Raw genomic sequence first — 23954 nt, 5'->3', positions numbered from 1 at the left:
AAATGTTTTAGGAAAAGTTAGCCCTTGATCAAGTGTTACACATGGCTAAGCTCAAATTTTAAAGCACAATTCGAGATTAGAAAATTACATCAAGATTTCTGGACCTATTGATTCTTTGTTTTGTACTGAAGGGTATTGTTAGAGATTTAGGCCCAGATTCTCAAAGGAGATACGACGGCGTATCTCCAGATACGCCGTCGTATCTCTGAGTCGTAAACGACGTAAAAAGATACGCTTGCCGACGTCCGTACTTTGCATTGGCTGTGCCTCATATAGCAGGGGTAACTTTACACCGGACGTAAGCCTAACGTAAACGGCGTAGCGGGCGCAAGTACGTTCGTGAATCGGCGTATCTACCTAATTTACATATCCGATGCGTAAATCTACGGAAGCGCCCCTTGCGGCCAGCGTAAATATACACCCAAGATACGACGGCGTAGGAGACTTACACCGCTCGTATCTTGGCCAAATCTATGCGTAACTGATTCTAAGAATCAGGCGCTTAGATACGACGGCTCACATTAGGACTTACAACGGCGTACGTGGAGATACGCCGTCGTAAGTCCACTGTGAATCTGGCCCATACACACCAGTCCCTGCCCTCAAGGAGCTTACAATCTAAGGCCCCTAACTCACATTAATACATACAAATTTTAGGGCCAATTTAGACCGGAGCTAGTTAACCAACCAGCAAGTCTATGAAGTGTGGGAGGAGACCAGAGTAATCAGAGGAAAACCACACAGTCACAGAGAGAACATGCAGACTCCAGGCAGGTAGTGCCGCGGTTGGAATTCGAACCAACAACCCCAGTGCTGCTAGATGGAAGCGCTAACCACTTTGCCACTATACAGTATAACATAACATATTATAACATTATGGACTCTCTTTCTCCTACTCCAAACCCCTCCACATTTCCATCCTACACCTAGAAACTTCACGGAAAGGCCTGCTTTTCGTCAATGTATAAATAATTTACATTTTACTATGTTCAGAGTGGTTAACCATTCTTTCATTATTATTATACAAGATTTATTTAGCGCCAATAGTTTGTGTAGCGCTTTACAACATGAGGGGCTGACAATACAGTTACAATACAATACAGGACATGCCCTGCTTGTTAAAGTTTACATAAGTTACATCAGCAATGTCTGCCCTGCTCCCACATAGAACAAGCTTAGGCTTCATGTATTCCTGACGGAAATGTGGTATCTTTGTTGAAAGTATACTGCTGTCTTGCTAAACAAAGAAAGTACTGATAAATCTGATTTTCATATTTTTTGCATTATAAAGCTGAAAAAAATAATTATTATCCAGACACAAAAAGATGCACAATATAAAGGTTCAGCAATAATCCAAAGGCCTGGGCACTGAGATCAGATGGGCGCTTCCTAAGGGAAAGGGACAAAGTTTTAGATCAACAGACAAAAAGTGACATTCATTCCTTACCCTTCTTTTTCCGTATAGAAGCTTGCAAGTAAAAAGAGAGAGCAACTGTCAGATTTGAGCTAACCGTAATATCAGCACAAAATACTTAGGGCCCAATAAACACACTGAGATTTTCTTTTTGCACGCTAATCTCATATTGAACCTTATAAGTTTACTAAAGCCACAAAAAATTTGTGTACGACAGAATAAAAATTCGGAAGTGATGTCATGTGTTGTGATGCATTTGTATTGCATTTTCAAACACCAGCTGTACTGATTAACCACCTCCCACCCGGCCACTGCACATATACGGCCCGGTGGGTGCTTCTTCCTTCTGAGTGGATGTTCAGGAACGTCCCTCAAAAGGAGGGGGATCGGGCGCGATCCCGATGCGCTCATGTCACCCGGACACGGCACATCTCCGATTGGCAGGAGGGCTCTGTGATTGGCCCTCCTGATCACATGATGGCTGTGTCCAACCTGTCAATAAAATCATTGCGATTATAAAAGACAGAAGAGGTTCAACTGTCAGTTTTTTTTAGAATAACAGAATTTCCTTACTGCTATGCACAAAAAATCCCATTGTACAGTGCATGAATGTGTAAAAAAATAGAAAACGATTTCCAGTTTCCTTCCTCTATTCTGTCTCTCCTGGTTGTTAACGTTTTTTTGAAAGCTGAACCTGAGCGCTTACTATGTAATGTGGAAGAAACCAAAATGATGCAAATGAAGAGCACAGGAAAGGTGTGGTTTTTCCATTATATAACAATTAAGGTTTTGTTGTTTCAATGTGATCTTAGGCCTTGTACACACGATAGGATAGGATAGATTTTTGGGTCGTCAGGGATCACCGCCACCGCCGTAGCACAACCACGAGTTCCCGGCTGCTAGCTCCACAGGTCGGAGAACACGTCACGTGACCAGGTACCGCCTCTGACGTACGTTTCGTTAGTTGAACGTCTTCAGGGGGGCGTCTATCTTTTTTTGTCACCAATACTCCAAGGCCTAGTACACACGATAGGTTAAACAGAGGACAACGGTCTGATGGACTGCTTTCATTGGTCAAAACCGATCGTGTGTGGGCCCCATAGGTTATTTAACCATTGGTTAAAAAAAAGCCAACTTGCTTTAAATTTAACCGATTGATTCCTAACCGATAGGTCAAAATTGATCGCTAGTAGGCACAACCATCTGTTAAAAATCCATGCATGCTCAGAATCAAGTCGACGCATGCTTGGAAGCATTGAACTTCGTTTTTTTTCAGCAAATCGTTGTGTTTTACGTCACCGCGTTCTGACACGATCGTTTTTTTAACCGATGGTGTATAGGCGCGACGGACCATCAGTCAGCTTCATTGATTAACCGATGAAAACGGTCCATCGGTCCGTTCTCATCGGATGGACTGATCGTGTGTACGCGGCATAAAGCCTTGTTCATCTGTACCAGCTGAACAACACCTGTGATTATTTTGCATATACACAGTTAAGTTGTTGCAAGAGTTTGGTGTCACTCAAAGTAATAATCGGAGAGCTTGAATGACAGCTAAACATAGCACAGCATATTATTAAATAGCAGTATAACCATTGTGAAACGAGCTCTCAGACACTGAGCTCAGAAATACTGCATCAGGGGAGAGAAAGCATGTGAGGGGGTTAAATCAGAGAAAAAGCTCACTCCTGTGATGGTGGAGGTGAGCAGTAATGACTAGGCCTCATTTACAGTAGCAACATCCTGAGATTATTCCAGTCAGGCTTTATGAGATACCTAAATGGCCTACACCTATAGCAAAGGCATTATGGGGGTAATCCACAAAGATCCGGCGTAACTTAATTTTTCCCATTTAAGTTACACTGCCTTAAAATTTTGTGACCATGTTTTCTGTGTCTGTATAGTATGTACTTAAATTTTTATGAATAAAATATGTACAGAAGTCATAAAAAAAAAAAAAAAAAAAAAAAAAAAAAATTTCTACCTAAGTGCCCGATCCACAAAGCACTTACCTAGAAATTTTTGGCTGTGTAACTTAAATTCCGCCGGCGCAAGGCGTTCCTCTTTTCATGGGGGCGATTCCCATTTAAATTAGGCGCGCCGGCCGTACTGCGCATGCTCGTGACGTCATTTTCCCGACGTGCATAGCGCGAAATTACATTACGCCAAGCTTTGTGGATTGCGACGGGTCAATAAAGTTGCGTAGGGAAAAAAAAAAGATACGGCGCGAAAAAAAAAATTCAAAACAAAAAAAAAATCGCGTCGCTGGACAGAAGGGTCTGCTTTTACATGGTGTAAACAGTTTACACTTTGTAAAAGCAGCCCTAATTTTGCATTTGCAAACTAAAACTTACGGAGAAAAAACGAAGCTGAAAAGCTTCGTGGATCTCCGTAAGTGCTAATTTGCATACCCGAGGCGGCATTTCGACTCGAAATGCCCCCAGCCGCGGATGCGGTACTGCATCCTAAGATATGGCAGTGTAAGTCCCTTACACATGTCAGATCTTCTCCCTAACTATGGAAAACTGATTCTGTGGATCAGTTCCATAGTTAGAAACAGGGATACGACGGCGTAACAGCAGTTACGCCGGCGTATCCCTTTTGAGGATCTGGCCCTATGAAACTTTAGTTAGAGCTGCACAGTTTATTTTTATCTACAGTCACCCCTTACTTGTATAGGCAGTTTTTTGGTAAAGGTGCACTAACCCTTTACTTTTCATAGTTAAAGTTTACCTTCACTTTAAATAGTTTGTTTAGATCTTCACTAGCATGTACACACAGTATAGAGCACTGTGTTCTGGGTGTGAGAAGAGACTTGTCTCAGACATGGAACAAAAACAGTGTCGGCCTGAGTAGCACTTAGCCATTCATAGGCAGCTTTGTATTCTATCACTGACTACAAAGCTTCCTCTGATTGCCTGATAGAATACAAAGCTGCCTATGAATGGCTGAGTACAGCTTAGATCAACGCTGAATCAAGTTAGAGATCATGACATCATAAGCCCACCTTTCTGACCAATCAGAGGAAGCTTTGTATTCATTGATAGAATACAAAGCTGTCAATGAATGGCTGAGTGCCACACAGCCCGAAGCTGAACACATGACTGTATACTGTAAGTAGCTGAGGCTACATACAGTTAACACAGTGCACACATGTTAGGAAAGGAAATAGTTTGTTGGGGCCAGCTGGCCCCAAACCAACTATTTTTAAAATGAAAGCAAACCTTTCGTTAGAGACCAGACTCTCATGTAAAGTGTAGCGATTACATAAATACACATTAGGCACCAGCCACAGCCTGACAAGAGTAAATACTGCCACTTGTGTACTGTAATTTACAGAAAACTATTCCCATTTACTTTAACTAGATGATGGATCCACACTTTATTAGGTAACAAATTTACATTGTCAAGTTTAGCAAGCTCACAGTAACAGCCTTTTTCCTGATACACGCTGAGCATGCATCAATTTGCATACATCATCATTTTGCATCATATATTAACTCATGAAGATTTGGCGCAATCAGCGCATGATATTTATAATTTAATGCATGCAAGTAATTTAGTAGTTATGTATTCACAGTGAAAGTGTACAGTAAGCAGAGTAAACTGTTACAATTGATGATAGATATAGGTCTTTCTGTAATCTGTCTAGGATCACACTGGGATTTGTATGAGATGACAAGCGGGTTTTTGAGACAATGGCCCAGATTCACGTAGCACTTACGCCGACGTATCTACAGATACCGCGTAAGTGTAAATGTGCGCCGTCGTATCTATGCGCCGTGCCCATAGAACTAGATACGCCTGAAAATAGGCTTCCTCCGACCGACGTAACTTTCCTACGCCGGCGTATCTTGGGCGCATATTTACGCTGGCCGCCTCATTGCAAATAAGTGAGATATGCTGATTCACGAACGTACTTGCGCTCGACGCATTCATATACGCGGTTTACGTAAGTCGTACATCCAGCGTAAAGTTAAGCTTCATAAAGCATGTGCAAGTCATGTTAAAGTATGGACCAGGGAACAGCCGTCGTATTTTACGTTGTTTACGTAGTAGTACGTGAATAGGGCTGGGCGTAGGTTACGTTCACGTCGTAGGCAGTGATTCGACGTATCTTAGGGAGTATTTCCGACGTGATTCTGAGCATGCGCACTGGGATGCTTCCACGGGACAAGGCATGCACCGTTCGTTCGGCCCATCATTTGCATGAGGTCACGCTTCATTTAAATGGATCACGCCCACTTCCACCTACTTTGAATTAGGCGGGCTTACGCCGAAGAATTTACGTTATGCTGGCACAACGTTGGGAGCAAGTGCTTTGTGAATACTCTGCTTGCCTCTCTGTGTTACGTTGGCGTATCGCATATGAGATGCGCTACGCCGGCAGAAATATGCGCCGATGTATCTGAATCCGGTCCAATGTCTTATAACGGACCTATAGGATGGTTATCACTTGAATAATGCCATTGTTCTTAAAGGGGTTGTAAAGGTACAATTTTTTTTTCCCCTAAATAGCTTCCTTTACCTTAGTGCAGTCCTCCTTCACTTACCTCATCCTTCCATTTTGCTTTTAAATGTCCTAATTTCTTCTGAGAAATCCTCACTTCCTGTTCTTCTGTCTGTAACTCCACACAGTAATGCGAGGCTTTCTCCCTGGTGTGGAGTGTCGTGCTCGCCCCCCCCCCCCCTTGGGCTACAGGAGAGTCAGGACACTCTCTACGTTGCAGATAGAGAAAGGAGCTGTGTGTTAGTGAGTGTCCTGACTCTCCTGTAGTCCAAGGGAGGGGGCGAGCACGACACTCCACACCAGAGAAAAAGCCTTGCATTACTGTGTGGAGTTACAGACAAAAGAACAGGAAGTGAGGATTTCTCAGAAGAAATAAGGACATTTAAAAGCAAAATGGAAGGATGAGGTAAGTGAAGGAGGACTGCACTAAGGTAAAGGAAGCTATTTAGGGGGGGGGAAACAAAAATTGTACCTTTACAACCCCTTTAAAGTCTATAGCACAGGGGCTGCTGAAGCAAACTTCGCATGGATTCTGTTCCCCACCTTTGCCAGAGACCAAATAGTACATGACTGCCAAAATATGAGAAAAAAACTATAATGGTTTCAGGGAAAGAGGTTTTTTTTTTTATCAACTGCTTTACAAATCTGGTTTGAGGGTCTAAACCGCTAATACATTTTAATCAATGAAAAACTAAATTGAGACAAACATGCGGACTGCCCGACTTCTCCTCTGGAATGGCGTAAATGTCATGATTAATTTTGCTTTAGCTCTTATTGTAACACCAACCAAAAGCAAGGAAGCAGTCAGTGCATTCAGAAGTCATAATCAGCGTGTTGACAGGTCAGTGACTTAGAAAGGTAATGAAGCCATTGGATTAGCAGAACAGCCAACTAGCATTTTTAGGAGAAAAAGATCATCAACTGCAGCTGCCATACTGCCTCACTACAGGTTTTCTTAATGATAATAGTGCACACAGCCATATTTACCAATCAGCTTTCAGCATCTATATATGATTTATTGTTACTAATGTGGGTCATTTAAAACTGTGAGTGGATATCACGTTCTGCTCTTCATTGTACTCCATGATCTTACTCAAAAATGCAGCTTGGAATTTGCGGCCCATTCATAAAATGTAGGTTACTGTAGTGACCCCATGGTACCTCATTTAGTTTTATTTGCTTAACAGTGATTAAAGCGGGGGTTCACCCTATTAATAAAAAAAAAAAAAAAATAGTTTTCCTCTAGCATACAATGAGGCATAGTAGCGCGAGCTACAGTATGACTGTATTTATTTTTTTAGTCCGGTACTCACTGTGCAATCCTAGCGAGACGATTCCGACTCCCCGCGGGGAATGGGCGTTCCTATCCAGAGGCAGCATGATTGACGGCCGGCCATGGCGTGTCACGCTTCTCCGGAAATAGCCGAAATAGGACTTGGTGCTTCACGGCGCCTGCGCATAGTCTGTGCGCAGGCACCGTGAAGAGCCGAGACCTACTCCGGCTATCTTCGGGGAGCGTGACGTGCCATAGCCGGCCGTCAATCATGCTCCCTCTGGATAGGAACGCCCATTCCCCGCGGGGAGTCGGAATCGTCTCGCTAGGATTGCACTGTGAGTACCGGACTAAAAAAATAAATACAGGCATACTGTAGCTCGCGCTACTATGCCTAATTTAATGATGGAAAGTTGTCAATAAGGGTAACCCACCGCTTTAAAGGAGAGCCGGCCACATAATTTTGACAGAAGACATCTTTTTAGAGGCATTTCAAGCCCCAAACGCAGCTAAACAAGCTAAGCTTGTCAACTCGCGTTTAGCAGCGTTTCGTGTACAGACGTTTTTTATTTTAACATTTCTTTTCAAATGCTTCAAGACGCAAACACAGCTAAATGGCAATTTTTAGATGCTGGTTTCTAGCTGTCAATTGAAATCATTCAGGAGAGGTTGAACAACGTCCCATGTACATGAAGCCTAATGCCCCGTACACACGATCGGAAATTCCGACAGCAAAAGTCCGATGTGAGCTTTTGAACGGAAATTCTGACCGCGTGTGGGCTACATCGGACTTTTGCTGGCGGAATTTCCGCCAACAAAAGATTGAGAGCTGATTCGATCATCTGTAGCAATTTTGTCGTGCAAAATTCCAACACATGCTTGGAAACAATTTGACGCATGTTCGGACGCATTGAACTTCATTTTCTCGGCTCGTCGTAGTGTTGTACGTAACCACGTTCTTGGCGGTCGAAAGTTCAGAGAACTTTTGTGTGACCGTGTGTATGCAAGCCAAGCTTGAGCGGAAATTCCGTCGGAAAAACCATCCAAGGTTTTTCCGACAGAAAATCTGATCGTGTGTACGCGGCATCAGAGGCTAACCAAATTAGTTAAGAAAATTACTGGATAATTTTATGTAATATATAAAACAATAACAATTCTTGTTATCAAGGCCCTATATCAGTGTTTCTCAACTCCAGTCCTCAAGGCGCCCCGACAGGTCATGTTTTCAAGATTTCCCTCAGATAAAATGGCTGTTGTAATTACTAAGGCAGTGAAACTGATCAAAACACCTGTGCAAAATAATGGAAAGCCTGAAAACATGACCTGTTGGGGCCCCTTGAGGACTGGAGTTGAGAAACGCTGCCCTATATTTCTAGAAGTCATACAAATGTGCAAGGACAACTGTATGAGAACATGGCATCACTTGTGACCTTTCCTTCTGGAAATATTAGCTGGCTGGCAATTCTGACTATATGTCGCAAAGGCTTTTCTGATCATACACTGATTTCTAATCTTCATGTTTGTTTCCGGTCATTGAATTAAGTACTAAAGCCAGTCATAGTCAGACAATTATTATTTTTACATGGAGGTAAGCAGGCAGTCCCCTTTATATCTCTCAGTCCGGTTTTCCTGCAAGAGGAGATTTGGGAAATGTGCTATATTAATCTATTTGACCAATAAAATGTACCTACTAGGTCAGGGTTATGTTTCCTGGATACTGTCAATTTCTGCACTCCACTGGTCTTAATGTCAGTGCATGCATGTGTAACCAGCAATTAAGTTTTGCACATAAGTATTGCTTGAGATATGAAGTAACCATTTTTTAATTCATGTTTTCTGCAGATTATGCTGTATGTCCTCCAGAAACAGGAAAATGTAGGCACACAAAACTACATGGAAAGGATAGTACCGTCGGTATTGAGCAATACTGCAAAAGAAGGGCGATTTGTAGAACTTAAGATGTTCCCACTAGTACCGTGTCCTACTATTTAGAGGCTGGCAGGGCATGCTGAGAGTTGTAGTCCTGCTACAGCTGGACAGTGAGAAATTGGCTCAGCACTGCACTGGAGGGATAAGGTATGGAATCATAATGAGTAAAGGTACAAAGACCGCCTTCCAGTCTATTTTGTTTGGTAGGCAGACAAGCATGTGGCTAGACCTTGTTTGCCAATGGGATATGAGAAGAACGGTAGTGGTGGTTGATCAGTCAGAGTGGTTTGGCCACACAACTGGCTGACTGGAAGGTGGTCTTGGTTTCCTCTATACCCAGTCTGAATAAGAAATATGCAAATCACTATCCTAACCTTCAGATCCTGTACATCTTACCTTTATCCACTGCTGAGAGGGCCCAAAAATTTAAGATGAAAGAAAAATTAGAACAAAGTAGGCCATAAAACTAAGCACGGAGAAACACGACACAAAGAGGGCATCGCCTTTTATAGCGCGTTCTCTGCGGGTGGCAAATGCACTTTACAAACATGAGGCACACTGAGAGTGTTAGGAAATCATGCAGGGGGCGTGCACCATAACCAGGCCAGGCATCAGAATGCTGCACTTATACACAAATCAAGCCCCCATCCCACCCCAACACTTTGCATGCCAACACAGGAATACCCTTACCAAATTCTTCCAACTCGGAGGTCATAGATTTAGACCTCAAGGACAACGCAGTGGTGGGAGCCCGCTTTGGAGGTGGAGGGGCTTTGCATTAAAAGAAGGATACAGACTTATCAATTAAAAGCATAACAGAGAACATTGATGAGATGAAGGAAGGATATAGGACCATAACATACATGACACACATGGTGAATAAAGCATTTTTATTTCTCTCTGTGTTGTGAGACTTTCCTCACTTTCTGTCTAGTCTAACTGTTGGTTGTCAGGATTGAAAGATAAATCTCTCTAATGGAGTCCTAGATTTCATTTAAAGGGGTTGTAAAGATACCAATATTTTTTCCCTAAATAGCTTCCTTTACCTAAGTGCAGTCCTCCTTCACTTACCTCATCCTTCCATTTTGCTTTTAAATGTCCTTATTTCTTCTGAGAAATCCTCACTTCCTGTTCTTCTGTCTGTAACTACACACAGTAATGCAAGGCTTTCTCCCTGGTGTGGAGTGTCGTGCTCGCCCCCTCCCTTGGGCTACAGGAGAGTCAGGACACTCTATGCATTGCAGATAGAGAAAGGAGCTTGCAGATAGAGAAAGGAGCTTTCTCAGAAGAAATAAGGACATTTAAAAGCAAAATGGAAGGATGAGATACGTGAAGGTGGACTGCACTAAGGTAAAGGAAGCTATTTAGGAAAAAATATTGTACCTTTACAGCCCCTTTAAAAACAGGGGGTAACCTTCCCCACTCCATCCATTAGAATTGGCTGGACATACTATTTAAACAATCCATATTTAGTCAGGTAGACCCTCACACTACACAGAAGTTGGTTAGTCAAAAGCAAAATTCCACATCAGATAGTATCACATGTGGATATCTTAAAGCAGAACTATACTTACCTTCAGTCCAGCGGCTGGCTTCCGGTGATCGATAGATCATCGGCCACTTTTATTGGTCAGGCTGGGATGACATCACTCCCACGTAGGTGCGAGAGTTCAGTCAGCTTGGCATTGCCAAATTTGAACAATGAGCTGTGCATGCACAGCTCACTATACAGGGGCAGACAGGCAGGCAAATTTGATGCAGAAAAAAGACAAAGCATAGGTCTCTTCTGCATTAAAAATCAGTCATCGGCCTCCTCAGCGAGGATCAGCAGAGCGATCCCTCACTGAGAAAAACAGAGCCCGCCTTGTGTGAAAGGACCCTAAATTTACCAAAACTGCAATATGAGGATCAACCTTAACTATATGACCAATGTGTATCCAGCCAGGCAGGCCCTTGCAGTACATAGATATTGGTAGATTTAAAAAAAAAGATTGTATAGTCAGATTACAACATGTGTGGTGAGCTGCAAAGAAATAAATACCCATGTACTCCTCGCTGGCCTTCATTACAGTAACAAGGTTGAAAAAAATGGAGGTAGCTTTCACACCTCCAGACGATGGGTGTGAGCGGGGAAGAACACTTTTGGTGACGGTGCTCTCTTGGCGTTATTGTCCAGCTGGGTTTACGGTGGATAAAAACTGCCATAATGATGCTTGCAATGGTCATGAAGAATTGATTTCCCTGGTGTGCTCTGTGTATTGCTTACATTATTCTTCTCTGCTATAGAATGTGAGCTGCGTGTTTCTGCTTGTTGCCATAGTGAATTTCACAGAAGGTAGCTTTGGGAACGCAACTCGAAAACAAAATAAAATAATACAGAAAAAAAAAAAAACAAGATTCACAGTGTAATTAACAAGCAAGTTAAAAGTAACTACACTGCAGCCTGTAATACAATGTCGTTACTCCTCAGGAGACACATTCTGGAGAAAACCGAGGAAATCATGTATTCCACGATAACCAGATAACTTTCATTTCCTAAAGTAGGAGAGAGGGGAACTTGTTCCCACAGCACCCAGATTTGAGCATTTGTTATGGTCAACACCACCTTTTCTGAGAACGCTTAACGTTTTATGTTTAATCTCATACTGCAAAATGTCAAAGGGTCCAAATCATGCTGGCCCTCAGCCAAATCACAGAGCAGCCAGAGCGATTCAGCACTTCAAACCGCTCTACGTTGCCAGCTGGCTAGGAGGCAGTGTGGTACACGATTGAGCGCACCGCACCGCCCCCTTTTTTTGTTTTGTACAATCTTTATTTGAAGTGTACAAAACATACACTTTATTTACTGCAATGTCAGCCGGTGCGATCTGCTGCATTACCTGTCTTGCAGTGCGATTCGGGTCTCTGCACTGCTATACAATGCAGCATGTCTGCCTCCTAGCGCAGCGCTATGCTGCAATGCAGTGTGAATGGGACACACAGGAAACAATTGTTTCCTGTGTGGCCCTGTGGTGACAGATGTTTTACCATGCAGATAAAACATCTGTCGCTGCATCTAGTGTGAATTGGACCTTAACCTGCCTGGCGGTATTCCCGAGTCTGACTCGGGGTTAGATTTTCATGCTGCGAGCGGTAACCCCGAGTCAGACTCGGGCTTGCCTCGCTGGATCCACAGGGAGTGTTTACTTAACTTGTCCCTGGATCCAGCGATGCCACCGTGCTGTGTGAGCGAGCGGGACCTCGCACGATTCACACAGCGTCCTCCTGTGCCGCCGATCTCCGTTCCCTGCCACGTTACGACGCATGGGAGCGGAGAACGGCGCCAAATTAAAAAACGTAAACAAACACATTACATACAGTATACTGTAATCTTATAGATTACAGTACTGTATGTAAAAAATGCACACCCCCCTTGTCCCTAGTGGTCTGCCCAGTGTCCTGCATGTACTTGTATATAATAAAAACTTTTCTTTCTGCCTGCAAACTGTAGATTGTCCATAGCAACCAAAAGTGTCCCTTTATGTCAAAAATGGTTTTAGAGCAGCTAGAAAACAGCGATAATAAATTATAATCACTTGCAGAATTGTGCGATAGCGATTTGTGGGGAAATTCGTCATAAAAAAAAAAAATGACAACGACAATTCTGCAACTGAGCAAATTTCAGTGATTTTGATTTGATTACATTATTCAATAATTTTTATTATAATTATATTATTATTTGTTATAATTATTTATAATTATTTATTATATTATAATTTATAATTTTGTTTTTAAAAAAATGTCATACCCGGGATGCCTATTAGAATCTTGTTTGGTCAGATTTAAGTGAGTTATTTCTAAAAATGACAGACCTACAATATAAAATGCCAAATTTTCTTGCAAATAATGGTACCGCTTTCAGCATGTTTTTTCTGAAAGAATCATACCGCCAGGGAGGTTAATATAACATCCTACATCCATCCTACTGGAGTGGAGGAGGTCTGGGTGGTGTTGGATCTGGGTGCATATAGATATGACATTTGTGTCCTAATACTGGGATTATTTAGGAACTGATTGCTGCTTAAACAATTGTATGTAGGTGCGATTGATGGCCTTGAACTGCGAAACCTCTATATATTTTAGTTTATGATATGATGTTGGTATTCCTACCCTCTTTTTAGGGGACTTGCATCCGGGAAGGTGGAGTCTTTCACAGGGTGGTGTGCCTGGACTGGGGGGGGGGGGGTGTTTTTGGATGTTTTCTGATTGTTTTTCTAGGAATCCCGCCCTGCGTGGCATGGATATGGGTTCCTTTTTTGTGCCTTTTGTATTGTGTACTATGGAAAAATATTGATAAAAATAAATTTACAAAACAAACAAAAAACATCCTACATCCATAAGCCTGTTCTATGGCAGTAGTAAGTATATGCTGCAATGAGCCTGACCTTTCTACACAACAGAACAGATGTGTATTCCAAGTAAAACGTTTAGCCCAGACCCAGAGAAGTACAAGAACCAGTATATGATTTAGCTCATCAGTGTCCACCTATAAGAGAGATATCAGTTTTGGTTCAGTTTAGACATCAAACGTAACCAGCCAGTTGCCATTGCTGACTTATTCTTGAAGGTGCAATCACGATCCTACCTTCTCCACTTTGTAGTCTCTCACTTGGAGCTAGCATACTGCATCTGAACACCTAATAAAAGCATCATTACTCACAGAGTAGTGAAAGAAGGATGAGGATGACAGCCCCAAGTGTACCTTCAAATCAAGTTAGCAAAGACAGCTACCAAATGACTATCCTGATATGTTTTTGATTACAGGGCTACAGAAAAAACAGGAGCTCCAGACCAAACATAAAGAGGTCCTCTTCATCAGGAGTTAGAACTGCTGAAACGGAAACAGATGTCTCTTATCTGAACAGGTTACAAATTATTAACAATAAATTTGAATTAAAGTAGTAGTCCCCGATCTTCCTTCTGGGTTCACAGCCTCCAGCTACCTGAGTGGCTGGGGGTGCAATGAGGTCACTCCCACACATGCGCATGGGAGCTGCCGACTACGGCACGGGCTCTGAAGGTTCTGCACTGTATGCTGGACCTTCAGAGCGCATGCGCTGGTGATGTCACCGGCTGCATTCAGTCTGAATATCTCCTAAACAGTGCAGGTTTAAGAGATATTCACAGTACCTACAGGTAATCCTTATTATAGACTTACCTGTAGGCATAACAAAGTTTACTACCACTATAAGGACTTTAAAAAAATGGATAGAGTAGGAGATGGTTATAAACCCTGTTCATTTCTATGTTGGGGAGATTTTCCTTAATGTCCCGTCTCATAGCCACAACAGGAAGTGAGAGATTCCTGCCTGTGTGATGGAAATCCCTGTTTTAACCAAAACTAATGTCCCCATGGGAAGGTTTCCCCTCTATTGCTGTTCAGGTGACAACTCCAAATGTAGGATTTTCTTTTACTTTCACTACTGATGATAGTGATTACCAGGAAAAATAGAGAGGGTGAATCTCCATAACAGGGACAGAGACAGCAATAAACACATGACAATTGTTTGGATCCCTCTCCACTCTATCCATGTTTGCTTTAGTTATACTCCAAGGTCTCAGTACTCAGAGCAGGCTCCAGCTGCTGATTGCAAAGCTCTCCCAACATTTGGTCTGGTGCTTCCACGTTTTCTGAAGCTCTTGGATTTTTCCTGAGGCACCTCTCATCATACGCTTCAAATTGAGATTAATCTACACTCATCCAGCTCATTCTACCTCCATCTCTCACATGTTTTGGAATAAAGCATATTATAATATTAGATGAAATAGATTTAGAAGACAATGGCTCAGCAGCACAAGACGATGCAAACAACTACAATAGGATTTGGGTAGTAAAATAAAAAAAATGCTATCATGATAAGTAATAGATGGAAAGAAAATGAGTGACAAGTGATTGTTATCAGGAAATATTGTGGGTATGACACAGATAGCAAAACATTACCTTTTTTCCTGGCTGTATCATCCGGATCTAGGCTCCTGGTCACCGTCACAACCTTCAGAACGAGGTGGTTGCCTCCATGCCTTATCATGTTAACCACTTGCCGATGGCCGACTTTAACCACATTCTCATTATTCACCTGCAGAGAACCATATTTGACATTACACATGTGTACACACAGAATGGACTTTATTTAACAAGCAAGAGATCAACATGATGTGTGGAGATGGTCAGATATCTGACAAATGACAGGCAAACCACTTCATATTGGGGAAATTACTGCTGCCTTTGATCACACATTGGTTGCATTGAAAAATATATGCAGGCAAAAATTAGCACAGTTCTCATGTGAGGAAGGAATAGACCCCCTTTCTGGTTCATTACTGCTACCCAAAGCTCTGTATAGACAGGATGGAGCTTGTGTTGATGGCATCAGTTTGAGACGCTTCTAAAATCATTCAGGCCGAATCAGTGTGGCAGTTGCATTTAACGATCGGTTTTGACCCATCGGTTAGGCGTCCATCGGTCAAGTTCTATTTTTTTTGACCGAAGGATAACTGACTGATGGCACCCACACACGATCGGTTTGGACCGATGAAATGCAGCACCATGTGGATCAATCCGAGCAGAGGCCCAGATTCACAAAGGAGATACGACGGAGTATCTCAGATACTCCGTCGTATCTCTCAGAGTATCTATGCGACTGATTCATAGAACCAGTTACGCATAGATATCCCTAAGATCTGACAGGTGTAATTGTTTTACACTATCGGATCTTAGGATGCAGTACCACGGCCGCCGCTGGGGGGAGTTCGCGTCGTAAACCAGCGTCGGGTATGCAAATTAGGAGTTACGGCGATCCACGACGGTTTTTCGTGTTCGCTACGTCGCCGGTAGTCTAGTTTCCCGTCGCAAAGTTAGTCGTCGTTTTGGGTGCCTTAACTTTACACAGCACACGTATGTGCTGTATAAAGTATGGCCGTCGTTCCCGCGTCGAAATTTAAAAATTCACGTCGTTTGCGTAAGCCGTCCGGGAATACGGAATTACGCTACGCGCGTCGCCGTTCGAAAAAAATGACATCACTACGCTCAAAGCACGGCGTGCAATTCAAAAGGGAGCATGCGCAGTAGGTCCGGCGCGGGAGCGCGCCTAATTTAAATGGCACACGCCCCTTTGAATTACGCGGGCTTACGCCGGAGACCGCCGTCGTAGGTTTTCATTGCAAGTGCTCTGTGAATCAGGCACTTGCGATGAAAACTTGCGGCGGTGTAACGTATCTACCTGAATCTGGCCCAGAATTCTTTACATGGCTTTTTTTTAACCTTCCTCTGGATAAACTTGGATTTAGGATTCTGAATATGAATCTCTTTTTTTTTTTGTATTGGTTAAACTAGCTAGACTTGTCTTTTACATTCTGTGAAACTGTAAAAATCCCAATTAAATCCATTTTAATTGCATCTTATAATATTACAAAATCTAAAAAGACCAAAGAGGGTAAATAGTCATGCAAAGAGCTGTATAAGAGACATTCTGTAGTAGGTGTTTGATGGCAGGTAACAAATGCAGCAAGTAGAAAATATGTTCCAGATAAAGTGGGATTCTGCTCGGAACGTTAAATAAAATGATTGCACATAATGATTTAGACAGATGGCCGACTGCAAAAGCAATACATCACATTTATAGCTGAGAACTCACGTGCTTTATTAATATTCCACTGATTTATTGTATAACGGGAATCTATAGGAACATGTAACCAATTCCCTCAACTATTTATGGCTTTTATTAAACATTAATTCAGCAATCTACATGTGATGATCTTCCATATTAAATCTCTTCATATTTCCTGCCAAGTCAAAAATTAGTTCATGACCCTTGAAATGTAAATTGTATTATAGCGCAACACACTAATCCACCACACAAATCACAAACACAAATTGGTGATTTCGTAGTCCCTGGCAGGCTGAGTGCTTTGGACCAATCAATAAATTACTGTATAAGTATGTATAATCTGTAGAAGAAATGTTATGTATTTCTATACACGGGATTCAGGCATGTTTATAGCTCTGGTAGTTGCTATTGATGCAGATTGAGCTGTTTAAAAAAAAAAAGTACTACTGGAAGGTTTAGGTCTGTAGGCAAAACAGAAGGAAGTCTCAGTGTCCTGCTTCTATATCAGGGGTCTTAAATTAAAATTCACGGGGGTCCCGTTTCTAAAATTTTCTTCTGGCAGAGGTCTGAATCCCAAGTTGGCGCTATAACACATTGCAGACCCCTTTTACATCACAGTCCTCTCTGTACATCACACTCTAAAATAAAAAACCTGATTTTCCTCAAACATCCCTTGTAAAAAATATTATGAAACCACTCACTGTATCCGCTAGAAAAATGTTTATTAGTACCAAACGTGGAAGAAAAACTGACGTTAAAGGTCGGTACCATTCATACAATGACATTCACACAAATAAAAGGCCAAGTCCACCTCACATATATATATATATATATATATATATATATATATATATATATATATATATATATACACACATACATACATACACACACATCTATTTATGAACACAAGTATAAAGTGAATATGTTGGCCCCGCCCCCTGGCTCGTATTGCCACTCTGGTGTACACTTGCAGGGTCCAATACGTTGAGCTAGTATTCCTGCAAAGGGATGTTCACATATAGTCCATTATCACGGAATAGCTCCTGTACTCTCTGGATGTGCTTAAAGGAGATTCACGTAACTCATGTTGTAAGAAACATGGAAAGATGATGGTAAAGTAGCTGAGTATAGTAGAGATTGCTGCAGTGCTCCAGAGGAGGTTCACAATTCAGGGTTCTGGGTATGAGATAATATGTAAATGGCCACCATATGGACAGAAAACTCATAACCCTGAATTCCCTACCGCACACTGTAAGGTTGTTCAGTATGACACAGTCACGTAATAAACTCAAGCTACCAGTCCCAGGTCTGGAGTCTGGACGGACCAATTGTAATCCAAAGTAGTTGTGCACATAGTAATGGAAAAGTTCCACATCCAGAGAGAAATCAGTATACAGGTCCTGTTGAGCACTGATATCCTTAGGCCCCGTACACACGTCCGAGGAACTCGACGGGCAAAATTCATCGTTTTGCTCGTCGAGTTCTGTGTGAAGCCGCCGAGGATCTCGGCGAGCCAACTTTCCTCATTGAACAACGAGGAAATATGTTCTCTATTTGGCTCGACGAGGAACTCGTCGGCTTCCTCGGCCGAAAGTGTACACATGCCGGGTTTCTCAGCAGAATTTAGCTCTGATCGAGTTTCTGGCTGAATTCTGCCGAGAAACTCGGTCGTGTGTACGGGGCCTCAGGGTGAAAGAGCCACCCCTTGCAGAGTCTGCTATATCACAAGTTCTTTAGGAATGAAACCCAGGTCATAGTGAAGAGGTGGGCATTGACATAACCTGTTTATTTTAGTACATCACTCAGCCCCCCCCCCCTTAACATCATGGCTCCCCCTTTACATCAATGTCCACAGTGCCCCTTTACATCACAGACCCCTTCACATCACAGTCCTCCCTTTAAAGCAGTCCAACAGTGTCCTCAGTTACTCTTTACATCACAGTTCCCCTTTACACATCACAGTTCCCCTTTACACATCACAGTTCACCTTTACACATCACAGTTCCCCTTTACACATCACAGTTCCCCTTTACACATCACAGTTCCCCTTTACACATCACAGTTCCCCTTTACACATCACAGTTCCCCTTTACACATCACAGTTCCCCTTTACACATCACAGTTCCCCTTTACACATCACACAGTTCCCCTTTACACATCACACAGTTCCCCTTTACACATCACACAGTTCCCCTTTACACATCACACAGTTCCCCTTTACACATCACACAGTTCCCCTTTACACATCACAGTTCCCCTTTACACATCACAGTTCCCCTTTACACATCACAGTTCCCCTTTACACATCACAGTTCCCCTTTACACATCACAGTTCCCCTTTACACATCACAGTATCCCTTTACACATCACAGTATCCCTTTACACATCACAGTATCCCTTTACACATCACAGTTCACCTTTACACATCACAGTTCCCCTTTACACATCACAGTGCCCCCTGTGAGGGATTAGCTCGTGGGGATCACCTTTTCTGAAATCACAGTCTGTAAGCAGGCACTTTCTTTTAAGTCTGGCGGATGCCAGATTTTATTTATAAACGGTTTGCAGATTAAAATAAACAAAACAGTAAATTAAATCCTTGCCGTCCGGCGCTAAACTAAACAAACAGGATCTCCTCTCTATACAGTGTGGGGCTAGTCCCTGACACCCACAAAACATGCAGTAAAGCAAACCTTTTCAATCCAGCACTCAGCGCTCCCCTCACTCAGGTCCCTTCCTGAGTTTCAAGCCAGAGCCCTGTTGTGCTCTCTTCCTGGACATTTAAAGTCCAGCTGATTGTGGACTCCAGTGGACCCAAACATCCGGACCGGAATCCTAGCCAGGCCCAGAGGCTGTAAAACCCGGAATGGATTCCGGTTCAGTCTCTCATAATGGAACGTATGCGAGGTGAAATGTACCTATGATCATGTATCGCACCTCGCATACTGTCACACCCTTTACACATCACAGTTCCCCTTTACACATCACAGTTCCTCTTTACACATCACAGTTCCCCTTTACACATCACAGTTCCCCTTTACACATCACAGTGCCCCTTTACACATCACAGTTCCTCTTTACACATCACAGTGCCCCTTTACACATCACAGTGCCCCTTTACACATCACAGTGCCCCTTTACACATCACAGTTCCTCTTTACACATCACAGTGCCCCTTTACACATCACAGTTCCCCTTTACACATCACAGTTCCCCTTTACACATCACAGTTCCCCTTTACACATCACAGTTCCCCTTTACACATCACAGTTCCCCTTTACACATCACAGTTCCCCTTTACACATCACAGTTCCCCTTTACACATCACAGTTCCCCTTTACACATCACAGTTCCCCTTTACACATCACACAGTTCCCCTTTACACATCACAGTTCCCCTTTACACATCACAGTTCCCCTTTACACATCACAGTTCCCCTTTACACATCACAGTTCCCCTTTACACATCACAGTATCCCTTTACACATCACAGTTCACCTTTACACATCACAGTTCCCCTTTACACATCACAGTTCCCCTTTACACATCACAGTTCCCCTTTACACATCACAGTTCCCCTTTACACATCACAGTTTTCCTTTACACATCACAGTTCCCCTTTACACATCACAGTGACCCTTTACACATCACACAGTTCCCCTTTACACATCACAGTTCCCCTTTACACATCACAGTTCCCCTTTACACATCACAGTTCCCCTTTACACATCACAGTTCCCCTTTACACATCACAGTTCCCCTTTACACATCACAGTTCCTCGTTACACATCACAGTTCCCCTTTACACATCACAGTTCCCCTTTACACATCACAGTTCCCCTTTACACATCACAGTTCCCCTTTACACATCACAGTTCCCCTTTACACATCACAGTTCCCCTTTACACATCACAGTTCCCCTTTACACATCACAGTATCCCTTTACACATCACAGTATCCCTTTACACATCACAGTTCACCTTTACACATCACAGTTCCCCTTTACACATCACAGTTCCCCTTTACACATCACAGTTCCCCTTTACACATCACAGTTCCCCTTTACACATCACAGTTCCCCTTTACACATCACAGTTCCCCTTTACACATCACAGTTCCCCTTTACACATCACAGTTTTCCTTTACACATCACAGTTCCCCTTTACACATCACAGTGACCCTTTACACATCACAGTTCCTCTTTACACATCACAGTGCCCCTTTACACATCACAGTTCCTCTTTACACATCACAGTTCCCCTTTACACATCACAGTTCCCCTTTACACATCACAGTGCCCCTTTACACATCACAGTTCCCCTTTACACATCACAGTTTTCCTTTACACATCACAGTTCCCCTTTACACATCACAGTTCCCCTTTACACATCACAGTTCCCCTTTACACATCACAGTGCCCCTTTACACATCACAGTTCCCCTTTACACATCACAGTGACCCTTTACACATCACAGTTCCTCTTTACACATCACAGTGCCCCTTTACACATCACAGTTCCTCTTTACACATCACAGTTCCCCTTTACACATCACAGTTCCCCTTTACACATCACAGTGCCCCTTTACACATCACAGTTCCCCTTTACACATCACAGTTTTCCTTTACACATCACAGTTCCCCTTTACACATCACAGTTCCCCTTTACACATCACAGAGCCCCTTTACACATCACAGTTCCCCTTTACACATCACAGTGCCCCTTTACACATCACAGTTCCTCTTTACACATCACAGTTCCCCTTTACACATCACAGTGCTATTTTACACATCACAGTTCCCCTTTACACATCACAGTTCCCCTTTACACATCACAGTTCCCCTTTACACATCACAGTGCCCCTTTACACATCACAGTGCCCCTTTACACATCACAGTGCCCCTTGCGGTAATAGCCCCCTCTCCTCCTTTACATCACAGTCCTACTTTCATCATTCAGCCTTGCCTGCATGACCCTACCAGGGCATGGGCACAGTAGCTGGGTGTTTTTTTTTCGGTCTCTGGTCTCCCAGCCGGCCTCTGCTATTATCCTTACAGTGAGAAGGGCGAGAGGTGCTGCATATTGGGACAGAGAGTGGGAGCTGCCCAACTTATTACGTTAACAAGCGGGTGATTACCAAATCCCGCCCTCTGTCTTGAAATTCAGCACCTCCCTCCCTGCCAGCTGTGAGGATGATAGCAGCGGCCTGGCTGTAGACCAAAAAGAGAGAGAGAGAGCGAACACCCAGGCCTAAAAGTGGCACGGCTGCGGTCTGGACAGGACTGACGCTCAATCTGGGTCTGGACCGCGGTCCACCAGTCAGTGAACCCTGTTCTATATACATTCTATATGCAGGGCCGGATTTTCTCTCCCTGCCGCCCCAAGGCCAGGTTCCACAATGCACCCCCTCCCCGCCAACCGAACCCCCCCCCCAAATCAACGGAGAATGTGCGGCACGGTTAGATCAAATATGTTGTTTGTTTTTTTACTTATCACTTTTTTAAAAAAAATTATTAGTAGCTTGTCGCTTACTTTCTTAAATTTTTGTATAATTTTCTTATTATTTTTCTTATTCTTTACTTTTTTATTTTATTAATTTAATTATTATTTCTTATTATTTATTTTTTATCATTTTTTTTTTCACAATTTCCTGTGTGATAGCAATTGGAGGTGACATGTTCTCTTTATTGACCCTGTCACCTCCAAAACAGGAGTCCTAGCACTGTGCTAGAACTCCTGTCACAGCTGAGATGGGAAGAGCACAGCTCTCCCCTCTCACTGTGTACATCGGCAGCAGGGACAGGAGACAGACTCGGTGGCCGGGGGGAGGACGGAGTCCCAAAGACAGAGCCAGCAGAGAGAGGTATGTGGGGTGGGGGGGAGAGGGGAGGACGGACGGGAGCACACATTTTACAAGTGATTTCGGCGACATCGCCGCAATCACTTGTTAACGAGCGAGTGGATTCCCTCATAACTTACCGCCCTTAACTGTATGTTCCGGGCGTCGGGGGACTCCATGCCACTGCCGCCCTTTGGAGCCCTGCCGCCCCAAGGCCTGGCCTCAGTGGCCTTGTGGGAAATCCGGGCCTGTCTATATGCAGGGGACAATAAACTAGCCACAGTCACAATTCAGTTCAATCCACCGGTGGTGCTCCCCAATGCAAGAAGCCTGCAATTTTTTTTTTAATTCCTGTCATATCAAAACATTCTTAGTTTCTTACACCTTTAAGCAAAAGCTAACCTTTTAAATATTTGTATTGTATATTTGTTTTGTGCTATTGGGTGGTGTTTCTTTTTTTCACTCTCTTTCATTTGCACTCTATGTGGTCTTTGTAAAAAAAAACGCATTCATTGCACAGAAACATTTGTACAAGTTGAAAGAAATGTCCTGTATTTTTCCTAAGAGATTAAAGCGGAACTTCAGTCATTTTTTCCTCTTTCTATCTATTAAATCTTCTGCGCTTGTTTTAACTTTGTATAGTAAAAAAAAATTTCTGCCAGTAATTATCTTATAAAGCCCACTTCCTGGAAAAAAGGGACTGACGACAGAGCTTCCATAGGCCCCTTTCTCTGCAGCCTCAGCTGGACTGGACAGTGAACGAATAGGAAGTGCTCTGTGCTGACAGCTTCCTGTTCATTCACAAACTGAAGCATAGTAAACAGTTTACTATGCATCAGTTAAGAATGAAAACAAGAGTGATCGGTACCGATCACTCGCCGCGTTCATTTATTCATCTATCCTGAAACATCCCCCACAGCAGCAGGTGGGAGAGGAAGGGAGGGAAACTTCCAGCACTGCAGGGGGGAGATGGGTGGCACCAGGAAGCAGGGGGAATCGGCACCGAACAGGGTGATTAGGGTGTGCCCGGGAACATCCGGCACACTCTGTGCGCATTGCTTATGCATTCATCATTGATTACCGCAGCAGGACTGTAACCACATTATTTGGCAAAGAACTGGGCGAGCTACATTACAAGCACGGAGGGGGGTGGGGGGTGTAAGGGCTAAAGCAGAAATCCGTGATATCCAAGATTCACAAACTGTCCCCACCAAGCTCCATATATAAAGGGTGACTGAACGCATTAGACTGAGGACAGGAAAGGTGCCTCTGCTGTATATATCAGCCAGCCAGGTGTTAACAATTCTACCTTACCTAGCAATGTGACAGCTAGGATTTAGTTC

At 43.2% G+C, this 23954-nt stretch overlaps 1 protein-coding gene across 5 annotated transcripts in view; it reads right to left on the bottom strand.

Annotated features, from left to right (window-relative positions):
• Window positions 1-23954, bottom strand: part of SHANK2 (SH3 and multiple ankyrin repeat domains 2) — a 530251-nt gene that overhangs the window by 54248 nt on the left and 452049 nt on the right. For 3 of the 5 annotated variants that reach the window (XM_040328114.1, XM_040328115.1, XM_040328118.1), the window contains 4 exons: window positions 15107-15242; window positions 9817-9897; window positions 9523-9534; window positions 1448-1468 (listed from right to left, as the gene is read on the bottom strand). In XM_040328114.1, the coding sequence (XP_040184048.1) occupies window positions 1448-1468; window positions 9523-9534; window positions 9817-9897; window positions 15107-15242 (250 nt within the window). The remainder of the gene's footprint in view (window positions 1-1447; window positions 1469-9522; window positions 9535-9816; window positions 9898-15106; window positions 15243-23954) is intronic. The other 2 variants (XM_040328116.1, XM_040328117.1) reach the window with 2 other exon arrangements.

Source organism: Rana temporaria, chromosome 11 (genome assembly GCF_905171775.1).
Source record: "Rana temporaria chromosome 11, aRanTem1.1, whole genome shotgun sequence".
NCBI lineage: Eukaryota > Metazoa > Chordata > Amphibia > Anura > Ranidae > Rana > Rana temporaria.
This window is presented reverse-complemented; position numbering and strand designations above follow the sequence as displayed.